This window comes from Oncorhynchus nerka, linkage group LG2 (assembly GCF_034236695.1).
Source record: "Oncorhynchus nerka isolate Pitt River linkage group LG2, Oner_Uvic_2.0, whole genome shotgun sequence".
Lineage (NCBI taxonomy): Eukaryota > Metazoa > Chordata > Actinopteri > Salmoniformes > Salmonidae > Oncorhynchus > Oncorhynchus nerka.
Window position 1 is genome coordinate 37,257,539 of NC_088397.1, and position 15,412 is coordinate 37,272,950.

The following is a 15,412-nucleotide window of genomic DNA, read 5'->3' on the forward strand; positions in this document are numbered from 1 at the left end:
TTAATACAGAAAGTATTACTATTTCTGTATTAAAACAGAAACAATTTCCCCTTTTCTTTGATGTTACAGACAAACTAGGACCAACAATAGTAGCCTGCCTCTGACTTTATCAGAAGCAAGTCCATACTGTTATATAAATTAATCAATATAAAACCAACTGACCTCTTTTGACCTTATTTAATGCATTATACTAGCATTGTACTATGGCAACGCACAATTAATAAAGATGGTACCATAATGATAATTTTTGGTAACATTTATCATAATTGTGCGTTACCATGGTAGAATGTCTAATGCAGGTTAAAATCATGGTATTTCCATGATCCACAACTCTACCATGGTATAAAGGAGGCAATACCATGGTAATATTTAGGTGCATGGGAGTACCATCATACTTCAAGGCTAAAACCATGGTACATTTCCATGATTCAGACTATACCATGGTATAAATGAAAATATCATAGTAGTATCATGGTATGAATGAAAGTACCATAGTATTACCATGGTACATTTTGGTAAGGGGAGGCATGTACTGCAGAATGAGTATCTGGTTACCGTGGAGATGGCCTGATTCACTGACTAAACCTCTCATAAAAAGAGATTGCATTTATTTTGTGAGAGCAAAATAAAACTTCTACAATCAAGACAGCATAACCAAATTGATTCAGAAGTTAATAAACTTGTTTTAGCTAGCTTTGTTGCCATTGATTGTGCATCTTCCATTGTTTAGCTAAGTAGCTGAATGAAACAGTTAACTTTTTCACTTCATTTCAAAGGGGGGGGTTCACCTTCAAATGTTTTGTGCAACTGACTTATAGTTAAAAAAGCATTATTTTTATGCAACCTGTTTTGTGCCCAGATTTTTAGCATGTTATTTTGGCATTAATACGTGTCACATATCAGTTTACAAACAATGTAAAAAATATATATAATTTAGTTAATAAAGCCGCATACAAACATGGTCACTTTTTTGTTTTCTTGAGTAAGGCAGGTCCAAAATGCAGGTGTTTCAATGCTTTCTGTGGTAGTGGAGCAAGCCAGAAGAAAATATGTAGCGTTTCGCCGTGATTGGCTCAGTGTTCTGTCACTCATGGGGACACTGCGTCACCGCCAAGTCTAAGGGTAGACTTAGACCATTCTAGCCCCTTGGGCGCTGCCATAGAGTTACATTAGAAGTGCCCATCCAAGAAGGCTCAATGTCATTGCCCACAGATAAAATTATGTCAAATCACGTTATATGTACAGTTGCTTTGATTGGATTGATCATGTCAACATCATACTTTCAAAATCTTAGCTAGCAGTCATCATCATGAATCAAGTTAACAATCTACTGACAAATCATTTTTAATCCTTGTCATGTGAAGATAAATAAGAGAAATAATAGATAAAATGTACTGGTGCTCATCGGCCATTGGACATAAACACAACAAGTTGGAAATCGCAAATTCAACAATGAGTGGTTTGGAAGAAATAAGTGACAGTGGCTGTGTGGGCCCAAATCTGGGATTAAGGGGCTCTTTTCCAAGTTTAAAATCATAAACATTCAACGTTGGCCATGCTGTCAATGAAGCATGATTTGTGCTGTGCTCCAAACAACTTTTAACTCGGAACTGCAAAACCTTCAGTGAGTTCAAGACAACTGGGAAGTCGGGAATAAACGAGCTCCTGGGAAAATAAGTTTTGAACGGTCATCCGGCCTCTTTCTAGAGCTATGACCTGAAGATCAATGACGTCATCATGATTTGATTTTTTTTCTGAGTTCCCAGTTTTTTTGAAAGCACCATATGAATGCCAGACTTTGATGACAGAATTTGCCCACGAAGGACCGCCGAGCCACCTTCCTGTTAAAGTGAGCACAGCACAACAAGGTGAGTCGAAAAATGTTTTGTATGCTGCTGCATAAATTATGTAATATGCCAAGGAGCTATGTATACTGTAGCTAAGAAAGTAATACTAAGTGGATGTTGTGTAGTAAGATGTTAGTAGCCCATGTGCCTCACCCTAATAATTTGGTCTATTTACACCTCTGCATTTTGTCTACTGTTCTGACTTGGTGGTGCACATGTAGCCTATAACCTATTTTAGAGAAGTGTAATCATCACATATTGTTAGAGCTCTCATTGTCTGCCTATATGCCCTCTTTATTCATCCTATGGTTCTGACTTGGTGTACAGGGAGAACACTGTAAGAACGACCCATGTTCTGAATTCTGTCGCTGTACATTTCAAAAGTGCTAAAAAAATAGTTATATTGACAACGTCCATCCTAGCTCGCCCATTAATGTCTTAATCGAAAATACAGGTAGCCTCTTATCCGCTTGTCATCCCCCTTATGCCATAGTTTGTACATCTCAATTGTCATTAGAAACCACATTTGTTTAAGCAAGTCAACCATATCAGCTATGCTTTTTTTAAAGGCAGGAAATGAGGCTGGATGAACTGTTTCGCTGCCAGACAAAACTCCGCTGATAGCAAGGTGTAGCAGTGGTAAGATGTTGGGACAGCTTTATGTAGGCCCTAACAGTTTGTGGGCACCGTTTGTCATTATAGTGCAATTAATGTATTGTTTAGTGTTGTGGCTTTGCTGGCATGCATCCCACTTAATATTTTTTGTTATTGCCACATCAAGATTTGCATGCTAAAATCGCTATTGCAACAGGGCCCTGGTCTATAAGCTTTTGCTTCAAATCAAATCAAATTGTATTTGTCACATACGCCAAATACAACAGGTGTAGACCTTACAGTGAAATTGCTTACATACAAGTCCTTAACCAACAATGCATTTAAAAAAAAATAAGATAAGTGTTGAGTAAAAAAAAATAGATAAATAAAACATTTAAAATAAAAGTAACAAATTAGTAATCCATTTGTAATGCAGATGTGTACCCATACTGGCAGATCAGTGATCTTCTTTCTGTTGGAGGAATACTGTGAAGGGATCATTAACATAGGAACATGTGAAACATTTTACTTTTTCCCTCTCATTACGTCATTGACCCACGCCCTGGTGACGTGCTGACATCACGAGGCCTGGTTGGAAAGAGGAAGAAGAAATAACAACAACAGCAGCTCTGCTGGGCGAGTGACAGCGAGAGAGAAAATACGAGACTAGTTGAATCCTGTTAATTGCTATAGAATTTGTAATATCAGTTGCTGTTATTATTCAGCGCAAATATGTCTTTGTTGGTGAAGTTATTTGGCGCTGGAGGTAAAGGTGGGAAATCTGCTAGCCCTCAGGAGGCGATCCAGCGACTTCGAGACACTGAGGAAATGTTGACGAAGAAACAGGACTTTTTGGAGAAAAAGATTGACCAGGAACTCATCACTGCGAAGAAGAATGGCACAAAAAATAAAAGAGGTGAGACCTATGAGAAATACGGTTTTATCATGCCATGTTCAACTACTATCTTAAACTCGGAACCTCCCCACTAGTTATTTGCACAGAGCTTCTTATACAATAGTTGATTCTGGTACCTTCAACCGGGAAACTCGGAGCTCGTGTTTCTAAACGAGTTTCCAAGACGGAAATGTCCTAGTTCCGACTAGCACGTGAACGCGGTATGATTAGCTAACCGGCTAGATTTTTATCCAACAAATTCACAGGAAGAACGAAGTACCACAGCCACAAAGTCAATAGGCTATATCGTACAAATGTAATGGATTTAGCTAACTTCAGGCAAAGACGGTATAGTGGGGGTAGGTAACCCTAGTCCAAGAGTTCCACAGGCACTTCATGGTTTTGATTTAACCAAGATGGAACGTTTTTATTGAACCTTTATTTAACTAGGGTAGTCAGTTAAGAACAAATTCTTATTTTACAATGACGGCCTACCCCGGACGACGCTGGGCCAATTGTGCGCCGCCCTACGGGACTCCAGATCACCGCAAGTTGTGATACAGCCCCGGATCGAATCAGGGTCTGTAGTGATGCCTCTAGCACTGAGATGCAGTGCCTTAGACCGACCGCTGTGCCACTTGAGACCAGGTATGTTGATTATTAATCGATCACTGAACTGATCAATTCTATTCGGGCCAAATCCTGCAGTACCTGCGACACTCCAGCAACTGGGTTGCCAACCCCTGTAATACAGTATCAATATATGCAGAAACTACTTCTCCAATAGAAATGGTCGTCACTAGATACCACAGCCACAAAGTCAGAAGGCCTGCCTACTCAACCAATCTGTTCAAGGAGTATGATAACGTTTATTTCAGCTTGCGGTTCACGTTAAACGACCAATCAGATGAGGCAGTGTGATGACGTGTGTGCAGGGGAAGAGGAGAGACATTTTATTTTATCTAGTGATCATCAATGATTTGGTTATTAGGTATAATTAAACTAACCGTTCCAAATGCAAAGTGGTAATCGGTAATGTATGCAGACGACACTCGATCCATTAGTATTTGGATAGTGACACAATTTGCCTCATTTTGGCTCTGTACACCACCACAATGGAATTGAAAGGAAACTATCAAGATGTGCTTAAAGTGTCGACTTTCATCTTTAATGTAAGGGTTTTGTCAAAATTACTGTATGAACCGTGTAAGAATTACAACCAACCATATAACAATGAAGGTTGTGCAATGTAACAGGAATATTTAGACTTATTGGATAAAATATGGAACGGTTCCGTATTTCACTGAAAGAATAAACTCTTGTTTTCGAGATGATAGTTTCCGGGTTTCGACCATATTAATGACCTAAGGCTCGTATTACTGTATGTTATAATTAAGTCTGATTTGATAGAGCAGTCTGACTGAGCGGTGGTAGGCACCAGCAGACTCGTAAGCATTCATTCAAACAGCACTTTCGTGCTTTTTTGCCAGCAGCTCGTCGCTGTGCTTCTAGCATTGAGCTGTTTATGACTTCAAGCCTATCAACTCCCGAGATTATGCTGGTGTAACCAATGTGAAATGGCTTGCTAGTTAGCGGGGTGCGCGCTAATAGCGTTTCAAACGTCACTTGCTCTGAGACTTGGAGTGGTTGTTCCCCTTGCAGAGGGCTTTTGTGGAGCGATGGGTAACGCTGCTTCGAGGGTGGCTGTTGTCAATGTGTTCCTGGTTCGAGCCCAGGTAGGGGCGAGGAGAGGGACGGAAGCTGTACTGTCACACTGGCAATACTAAAGTGTGCCTATAAGAACATCCAATAGTCAAAAGGTATATGAAATACAAATGGTATAGAGAGAAATAGTCCTATAATAACTACAACCTAAAACTTCTTACCTTGGAATATTGAAGACTCCTGTTTAAAGGAACCACCAGCTTTCATATGTTCTCATGTTCTGAGCAAGGAACTTAAATGTTAGCTTTTTTACATGGCACATATTGCACTTTTACTTTCTTCTCCAACACTTTGTTTTTGCATTATTTAAACCAAATTGAACATTTTATTTGAGGCTAAATTGATTTTATTAATGTATTATATTAAGTTAAAATATATATACTTGAGTAAAAGTAACATGCCTTAATAGAAAATGACTCAAGTGAAAGTGAAATACTACTTGAGTAAAAGTCTAAAAGTATTTGGTTTTGCATATACTTAAGTATCAAAAGTAAAAGTGTTTATTAAGTTAAAATAAGTGTAATTTCTTTCCTTAATGCGTTTGAGCCAATCAGTTGTGTTGTGACAAGGTAGGGGTGGTAAACACCAAGTCCATATTGTGGCAAGAACAAATAAGCAAAGAGAAATGACAGTCCATCATTACTTTAAGAAATGTCAATGAATTTTAAGAACTTTGAGAGTTTCTTCTTCAAGTGCATTTGCAAAAACCATCAAGCGCTATGATGAAACTGGCTCTCGTGAGGACCGCCACAGGAAAGAAAGACCCAGAGTTACCTCTATTTCAGGGGATAATTTCATAAGTTACCAGCCTCAGATTGCGGCCCAAATAAATGCTTCACAGAGTTCAAGTAACAGACACATCTCAACATCAACTGTTTAGACGAGACTGCGCGACTGGTTGAATTGCTGTAAAGAAACCACTAAAGGACACCGATAAGATGAAGAAACATGCTTGGGCCAAGCAACACGACCAATGGACATTAGACCGGTGGAAATCTGTTCTTTGGTGGTTCCCACCGTGTATGGAGGAGGCGTGGGGGTGCTTTACTGGTGGCAATGTGATTTATTTAGAATTCAAGGCACACTTAACCAGCATGTTTACCACAGCATTCTGCAGCGATACACCATCCCATCTGGTTTGGGTTTAGTGGGACTAATTTGTTTTTCAACAGGACAATGACCCAAAACAGGCTGTGTAAGGGCTATTTGACCAAGAAGGAGAGTGATTGAGTGTTGTATCAGATGACCTGGCCTCCACAATCACCCAACCTCAACCCATTTGAGATGGTTTTGGATTAATTAGACCGCAGAGTGAAGAAAAAGCAGCCAACAAGTGCTCAGCATATGTGGGGAAGTCCTTCAAGACTGTTGGAAAAGCATTCCAGGTGACTACCTCGTGAAGCCGGTTGAGAGAATGCCAAGAGTGTGCAAAGCTGTCAAGGCAAAGGGTGGCACTTTGAAGAATCTCAAATATTAAATATTTAGATTTTTTTTAACACTATTTGTTTACTACATGATTACATATGTGTTATTTCCTAGTTTTGATGTCTTCAGTATTATTGTACAATGTAGAAAATAGTAAAACATAAAGAAACTCTTGAATGAGTAGGTATGTCCAAACTTTTGGCTAGTACCTGTTGTCACAAGGATTTTGCTATCTCAATGGTTGAACTCAACTATCACTCAAGCTTTGTCTATTTCCCAGAGGTTGTAAATCTCCGGTTAATAAAGAATTAGACAAAGTCTCAGATTCTGCAATAGATTAATCCTTTATTCAGAGAGCGCTCTGTCTTCAAAATGAGAACACAATCTTTCTATAGCGCACACACACACAAATGAACTCGCATCAGTTGAAACTCCACCTCTCTTTAGGTGGGCTGTTTTTTTCCAAAGTTCACATACATTGTTTATCAACCTTCTGCAACATGTTTCATCTTCTGCAAGCCTAGACATTTCTAACAGTTTTTCTCCTCCCTAGGGTGGGGAGGCCTCTTTCCAGTTATTAGTTTTACCGTTATCACAAGTCGACAGTTCAGTTGTCCTTGAATGTCTCAACTATACCCAGCTCATATTGCGAAATAGTAACACAATGGCCTAGTCACACACCTTATTGGATTATGACACTAACACATTTCATCTTAAACATACAAATTATTCTATCAACTGTATATATTGTTGAGTTTAGTCAGGTATTTGAACCATGAACCATGAAATTAGTTCTAGGGAGGTTCAAGGTAAGATGTGATCTAGAAATCTACAAGCTACGCAGTGAAAGCATCTTATCACATCTAAGATACTTCAGATAATGTCTCGACTCAATTAAATACCTATTGTAAGCCTATACAACGTCTCCCAGTGAATACAGAGTTAAACGAATCAAATTAATATATTTTGTATTTCCTCTTGCAGTGCTATAGGCTTATGCTGCTCCATTAGTATTCCCACCCCACATATCCTCTCACAGTTGTCTCTCCTTCCTCTCCTCTTGCATCCAGCTGCTCTGCAGGCATTAAAACGGAAGAAGCGGTACGAGAAGCAGCTGGGCCAGATCGATGGCACGCTGTCCACCATCGAGTTCCAGAGGGAGGCGCTAGAGAACGCCAACACCAACACCGAAGTGCTGAAAAACATGGGCTTTGCTGCCAAGGCCATGAAGGCAGCCCATGAAAACATGTAAGGGCCACCTCCACTTCTGTTTCACAAATGCTCCATGAAAGACACACACACCCACACCTCCAAGAATGCAACAGAGTGCCTCTGTTGACCCAGGCCCACATTGTTCGACTTCATATTTGTCTAGTAAAAAGCACGAGGTGATGCACCCACAAATGTTTAGAGGTGTTGGCTAACAGAGAGTAAACTGTATGAAAAGAATGTCACACACTATATACAGTGCATTCGGAAAGTACTCAGACCCCTTGACCTTTTCCACATTTTATTACGTTACAGGCATTTATAAAATGGATTAAATCTACACACTCATCAATCTACACACAAAACCTCAATGACAAGTCAATAACCGGTTTTTAGAATAAAAAAAATAAAAAACGGAAATATCAAATCAAACTTTATTTGTCACATGCGCCTAATACAAGTGTAGACCTTACCGTGAAATGGTTACTTACAAGCCCTTAATCAACAGTGCAGTTCAAGAAAGAGTTAAGAAAATATTTACCAAATAAACTAAAGTAAAAAATAAATAAATAAAAAGTAACACAATCAAATAACAATAGCGAGACTCTATACAGGGGGTACCGATACCGAGTCAATGTGCGGGGGTACAGCTTAGTCGAGGTAATTTGTACATGAAGTGACTGCATAGATAAGTAACAGCGAGTAGCAACAGTGTACAAAACCAATGGGGGGGGTCAATGTAAATAGTCCGGTGGCCATTTGATTAATTGTTCAGCCATCTTATGGCTTGGGGGTAGAATTTTTTAAGGAGCCTTTTGGTCCTAGACTCGGCGCTCCGGTACCACTGGCCGCGCGGTAGCAAAGAGTACAGTCTATGACTTGGGTGACTGGAGTCTTTGACAATATTTTGGGCCTTCCTCTGACACTGCCTATTATATAGGTCCTGGGTGGCAGGAAGCTTGGCCCCAGTGATGTACTGGGCCGTACGCACTACCCTCTGTAGTGCCTTACAGTTAGATGCCGAGCAGTTGCCATACTAGGCGGTGAAGCAACCGGTCAGGATGCTCTCGATGGTGCAGCTGTAGAACTTTGAGGATCTGGGGACCCATGCCAAATCTTTTCAGTCTCCTGAGGGGACAAAGGTGTTGTTGTGCCCTCTTAACAACTGTCTTGGTGTTTTTGGATCATGATAGTTTGTTTGTGATGTGGACACCAAGGAACTTGAAGCTCTCGACCCACTACAGCCCCGTCGATGTTAATAGGGGCCTGTTCAGCCCTCCTTTTCCTGTAGTCCACGATCATCTCCTTTGTCTTGATCACGTTGAGGGAGAGGTTGTTGTCCTGGCACCACACTGGCTGGTCTCTGACCTATAGGCTGTCTCATCGTTGTCGGTGATCAGGCCTACCACTGTTGTGTCATCAGCAAACTTAATGATGGTGTTGGAGTTGTTTGGCCACGCAGTTGTGGGTGAAGAGGGAGTACAGGAGGGGACATTATTTAGAATGCAAACACCAATTTCTGCTGTAAGGTTGATTTTCATTTTCCATATCTCCTAATTCTTTTCAATGTAAATGTTTGGGAATTTCATCATTGCAGCTCATGGTGTAGTAATGTCAGAAATGGCTTGTGCTAGAAAATCTTTCAGAATGCCACTGTTATTCTTTCCTGAATTTGCTATGAATGATGTCCATTGCAAATTAAATGTTTTTTTATTTTATTTTTTTCCACAGGGACATAGACAAAGTGGATGACTTAATGCAGGACATCACAGAGCAGCAGGAGCTGGCACAAGAAATCTCTGACGCTATTTCTAAACCCGTAGGGTTCGGAGAGGAATTTGATGAAGTAAGATAAAGCTAAGAAGCTGAGTGCGCATGTCTTAATTTTTCCATACCGAAGGGTTAGTGCAATTCTGTATCATTGGTACGTCCCTCCCCTGAACCCTAACTTCAACACTTAACCATTTTAAATGTCAACTTCAATGGGGTAGGGACATCCCAAAGATCACGGATAGCAAGGACTCATACCGAATCAGACTGCAGTCATCTACTATCGTTGTTGTTATTAAATGTATCCTTATCTTCTTTGGATATGTAGACATGTCTAGCCCCTAATGACGTTTTATTTGTTTGTTTAGGATGATCTCTTGGCGGAATTGGAAGAACTGGAACAAGAGGAACTAGACAAAAACCTGCTAGAAATCGCAAGCACAGAGAATGTACCGCTGCCAAATGTACCCTCTACATCCTTACCTGCAAGACCAGCAGGTAATGGATATATTGGCTTAGCCACTCAAGCTTAGCCTCCTTTAAAGCTAGCTAATACCTCTTAAGATCACTGGCAGGAATTTAATTTACCATTGCAATGCCTTTGTTTATAAAATACTGTCTGTGGAGATGGGGAGGGAGAGAGAAAATGTACACAATAATAATTTGGTGCGATACCCAACATGAAACACTGAAAAGTCAATGTAATTGTCAGACATTGTAGCATATGCTACCTCAATCTTTATTTATAGGCAGATTGAAAAATCTTACTTACTCTATTAAATGAATGTGGTTCATTCTTACAGTACAGAAGAAGCAAGAGGAAGACGAGGATGACATGAAGGATTTGGAGGCATGGGCCGCCAACTAGCCACTGCTGTTACTCCATAGCTGCTATAGGTGGAAAAGAAAGACTATGGTTTAGTGTGATGTGTTTTAGTATTTGGGGAAGGAATAGAATAAACAGACGTAAAAAAAAAAAGAAGAAAAAAAGACTAAACATCAGCTTGACAACCTTTCGCTTACTGTCAAGGTCAATCTCCTATAGAGGGGCAATGGCATGTTGTACCTTTCACCACCAAAAGCCCCAAATCTCTGGAGCAACCAAACAGAAAAGGCTCATTTAAAAATGTGTTTTTCTGTGTGTCCCTCACCTTGTTCTCATCTGTAAAGCATTGTTGCAATTCCTCCTTCTCTTAGCCCACAAAATATATTTTGAAGAGAAAGTATAAAAATGACTCCTCAAAACCTCCATGTAGAATTTCTAATACCTCATACCGTTAATGTGTAGTGCAACAAGATATTACAATATCGTGTATTCCTTTTTGTTGTTTATGCACAATATCAGTAATGTGTTCAAATGGCAATCAGCTGATCTTGAATCTGTTTGAAAAAATATGCACTTAAAATACACCTATTGTACATTATATTTATTAATATCAATTTCCAGCTTGGAGAATTTGATTCCCATTTGCAGGGCTGTTGGGTTTAAATGAGCTTTTGGCTGGATTTATTGAACTGTATCATGAGTATCCTTCCAGATACTCTGGCTTTCACACAGGCAGATAACTATGAGGAAAACTCCACATGGTGTCCTTGAAATTCTTCTCTGCGTGATGGTTCACACTTTTCTGTATCTTTGAAGTGAATGAATCTAACTGAACCTACAACTAGTTACATTTTGCAAACACAATGACAATTCTCTTGAAATATGTTTGTGCTATATCTGTTCTGGTTTGTGTAACTGAAGTGACTGTGTGAGTGACAGTATGCACACCTCTGAGGTTGTTTGTTCATTTTCATCTTTAAGAGACATTAACACTAGAGGAGGTTTTAAAAAGTTGTTTATTAGGGTTTTTGCTTTTCAGAGTTATGTATTTTTTTTTGTTTAATGATATGCTGTTGTGTGTAGGAAGAGATAATTGATTGTATTTAAACTCTAGGCAGTCAGGTCTATTTAACATCATGGCTTTCTGAGTTTGTGAACTTACCCCACTATTTTATAGTTCACCGTGGTGCTTCAGATGTTTTCAAATTTAAATTTTTCTTATTTTCTTCTGTCTAAATTTAACTAATGTGGTATGACCGCATTTGTTATGTCTGACATGGTCTGTGTGTTTGTATAAGGGGCTGTTTTTTGCAGTCTGGTTCCTATTTTTGTTTGGTCTGTCTTCCTACCCTGCCTATCACAACTTGCCCTTGTTCTAATGGTATGCCTAAATTAAACCTTTTGACAAATGTGCTTTTTTGTAATTTTTTTACTAAGAATATCTGTGCATTACTTTATCAAGTACTGTTGTTCAGAGTTATGGCAAGAGCTTGTGATGAGATCTATACTATTGAGAGGGCCATGGTTCATGTAATAGTAAGTGTTAGGTCAAGGGTTATGGTTGTGCAAGGGCTATTCTTAGGCCACAGTCATCTGCTGACAAAGTCTGAGATTATGTAGCATGTATAAAATAAAATAAATTACAAAATGGAAAAGATTCATACAATTTGTTTTGGAATGGCATGGAACTACAGTAGTACTGATGTTTTATTACCTTAACCTTATTTTCCTGAAATATAAAGAATTAGTTCAGTCTTCTAATGAGCTTGTGCACAGTCCTGTCAATATCTTTGTTTGCATACCACTGTGTTGCTTGTGAAAAAAGCTCTGAGGCGGTGTCCGCTTTATAAGCTCCATTACTGTAATGTACCTCAAGGTATCATTTTGCGTCGCACGTCCTTTGAAAGTTGCATACATACACCTTCATGAGTGTCATGTTGTGATAAGTGACATAAGGCACTTCAATAAAACATCCACGTCATTAGTTCTGTAGTTTCCATGGTGCACTAGTAGCAGCCTAAGCAGAGCGCTCCTGTAAATATGTTCATATACAATTATTTTTGTGTTTCATCATTTTTTAAATCAGCTGTTTTGTTTTTGATGACATTCAGTTTTGCTGGATATTTCTGGTGGTTTTGACACACAGATATGCTGATGGACTGGCAGAACAACTATTTTTGGCTTGGCTGGCTGGCTAGCTGTCTAATTGTTTTTGTTTGAAGGATGCTTCTGGACACTAACAGCTTTTTTGTTCCACCTGGCTGCTGGTTCCTGATCTTTTGAAAACATAAATTGAAGAGTCACCTGAAGCTTGAGAGGAATGGGAGATGCAATAAAGGAATGCAGTTCTGAGGCAGAAAGCAAGCCTGAATTCATGGACTAGACGTAACATAGTAAATGTAAATACGGGACCCTCAAATTAGTATGATACACTAGATGACCAAAAGCAAGTGGACACTTGCTCGTTAAACATCTAATTCCAAAATCATGGGCATTAATATGGAGTTCATCCCATGTTTACTGCTATAACAGCCCACTCTTCTGGGAAGGCTTTCTACGAGATGTTGGTACTTTGCTGCGGGGACTTGCTTCCAGTCAGCCACAAGAGCATTAGTGAGGTTGGCTAATTAGGCCTGGTTTGCAGTCGGCGTTCCAATTCATCCCACAGGTGTTCAATGGGGTTGAGGTCAGGGCTCTGTGCAGGCCAGTGAAGTTCTTCCACACTGATCTCAACAAACTATTTCTGTTTGGACCTCGCTTTGTGCACGGAGCCATTAACATGCTGAAACATGAAAGGGCCTTCCCCAAACTCTTGCCAGAAAGTTGGAAGCACAGAATCATCTAAAATGTCATTGTACGCTGTAGCGTTAAGATTTCCCTTCACTGGAACAAAGGGGCCTAGCCCGAACCATGACAAACAGCCCCAGATCATTATTACTCTTCCACCAAACTTTACAGTTGGCACTATGCATTGGGGCAGGTAGCATTCTTCTGGCATCCTCCAAACCAAGATTTGTCCATCGGACTGCCAGATGCATCACTCCAGAGAACGTATTTCCACTGATCCAGAGTCCAATGGCGACAAGCTTTACACCTCTCCAGCCAACGCTTGGCATTGTGCATGGTGATCTTTAGGTTTGTGTGTGGCTGTTCGGCCATGGAAATCCATTTCATGAAGCTCCCGACTAACAGTTATTGTGCTGACGTTGCTTCCAGAGGCAGTTTGGAACTCGGTACTGAGTGTTGCAACCGAGGACAGACAATTTTTACGCACTTCAGCACTCGGCGGTTCCGTTCTGTGAGCTTGTGTGGCCTACCTCTTCGCAGCTGAGTGGTATTGCTACTAGACGTTTCCACTTCACAATAACAGCAGGGCAGGAATATGATGAACTGACTTGTTGGAAAAGTGGCATCCTATGACGGTGCCACGTTGAAAGTCACTGAGCTCTTCAGTACGGGCCATTCTACTACCAATGTTTGTCTTTAATTTGATATACCTGTCAGCAACGGGTGTGGCTGAAATAGCCAAATCCACTCATTTGAAGTGGTGTCTATATACAGTGGATTCGGAAAGTATTCAGACACCTTGACTTTTTCCACATTTCGTTACAACTTTATTCTAAATCAATCTACCTACACACTACCCCATAATGACAAAGCAAAAACAGGTTTTTATAAATTTTTTCAAACATGTTAAAAATATGAAACTGAAATGGCATGTTTACAATATTCAGACCCTTTACTCAGTACTTTGTTGAAGCACCTTTGGCAGCGATTAAATTCTTGAGTCTTCTTGGGTAAGATGCTACAAGCTTGGCACACCTGTATTTGGGGAGTTTCTCCTATTCTTCTCTGCAGATTATGTCAAGTTTTGTCAGGTTGGATGGGGAGTGTCGTTTCACAGCTATTTTCAGGTTTCTCAGAGATGTTAGATCGGGTTCAAGTCCGGGCTCTGGCTGGGCCACTCAAGGACATTCAGAGACTTGTCCTCAAGCCACTCCTGTGTTGTCTTGGCTGTGTGCTTAGGGTCATTGTCCTGTTGGAATCTATTTTTTATTTTTTTTTACCTTTATTTAACTAGGCAAATCAGTAAAAGAACAAATTATTTTTTCCGATGGCCTACCAAAAGGCAAAAGGCCTCCTGCGGGGACGGGGATTAAATATATAGATATATATATGACAAAACACACATGACAAAAGAGACAAAACAACACCTAAGACAACAACATAGCAAAGCAGCAACACATGACAACAATTTCTGTTTCTGACGCAGATCCCGCTGCAAGTCCTGCCTCTCCCATCTTCTCATTGGTTTATAGAAGCAGGTACCCACGTGCCATCTCCTCATTGGTTATACCCACATGGGTGACTGGGGCGGCAGGGTAGCCTAGTGGTTAACCGGAAGGTTGCAAGTTCCAATCCCCGAGCTGACAAGGTACAAATCTCTCGTTCTGCCCCTGAACAGGCAGTTAACCCACTGTTCCTAGGCCGTCATTGAAAATAAGAATTTGTTCTTAACTGACTTGCCTACTTAAATAAAGGTAAAATCAATTTTAAAAAGAACGAGGTCAGTGGCGGTAATGCATCTAATTTATGAAAGTTGCCAATAGCAACTTTGTGTGGATTAATTGGCAGAGTAGAGGACCTTGTGCATTTCAGGTAAAATAATAACTCAATGTTTATATCCCAGGACAAATTAGCTAGCAACAGCAAGCTATCTAAATAGGACAAATTAGCTAGCAAGTGCGCTAGCTAAATTGCCATAAATGTTTAAAGCTTTTCGACATGTCCCCAAACCTGCGTGTCGTGATCGCGTTTGGTGTGGGGGGACAAAATACATTTATGCACGATGGCGCACGTGCACAGCCGGTTTGGGTTCCGTGTTCGCTGCCTGCTGCAGTAGAAGCGCACTGTCTCCACAGTACTACACATACACCCCTCCTGTTACGGCTCTCGTCGAAAGGAGTGGACCAAAGCATAGCGGATGTACAATTGTTGCGAATTGAATTATAGGGAGTTTCAGGCCCCGGAGTGAACATAATTGTACACTCGCAAAGCCAACTAAAAACGAGGGCTGAGGGGCTTAGTTTGCAAACTTCTCTTGCTTGGCTAATAATTTGG

At 40.3% G+C, this 15,412-nt stretch overlaps 1 protein-coding gene across 1 annotated transcript; it reads left to right on the forward strand.

Moving 5' to 3' along the window:
- The first annotated feature begins 3,020 nt into the window (after positions 1 to 3,020).
- Positions 3,021 to 11,704, forward strand: chmp4ba (charged multivesicular body protein 4Ba). Its single transcript, XM_029669067.2, has 5 exons — positions 3,021 to 3,357; positions 7,557 to 7,734; positions 9,427 to 9,541; positions 9,834 to 9,963; positions 10,269 to 11,704. Exons 1-5 carry the CDS (start codon positions 3,174 to 3,176, stop codon positions 10,331 to 10,333), a joined length of 672 nt encoding a protein of 223 aa, XP_029524927.1. The 5' UTR covers positions 3,021 to 3,173; the 3' UTR covers positions 10,334 to 11,704.
- Positions 11,705 to 15,412: the final 3,708 nt, after the last annotated feature.

What these genes read in the sequence shown, in the direction of transcription:
- chmp4ba (XM_029669067.2), top strand. Translation starts at nt 3,174, where the DNA reads ATGTCTTTGTTGGTGAAGTTATTTGGCGCTGGAGGTAAAGGTGGGAAA. An exon ending in AAGGCAGCCCATGAAAACAT is followed by an intron (nt 7,735 to 9,426) that starts GTAAGGGCCACC and finishes TTTTTTCCACAG; the next exon opens with GGACATAGACAAAGTGGATG. An exon ending in TCGGAGAGGAATTTGATGAA is followed by an intron (nt 9,542 to 9,833) that starts GTAAGATAAAGC and finishes TTGTTTGTTTAG; the next exon opens with GATGATCTCTTGGCGGAATT.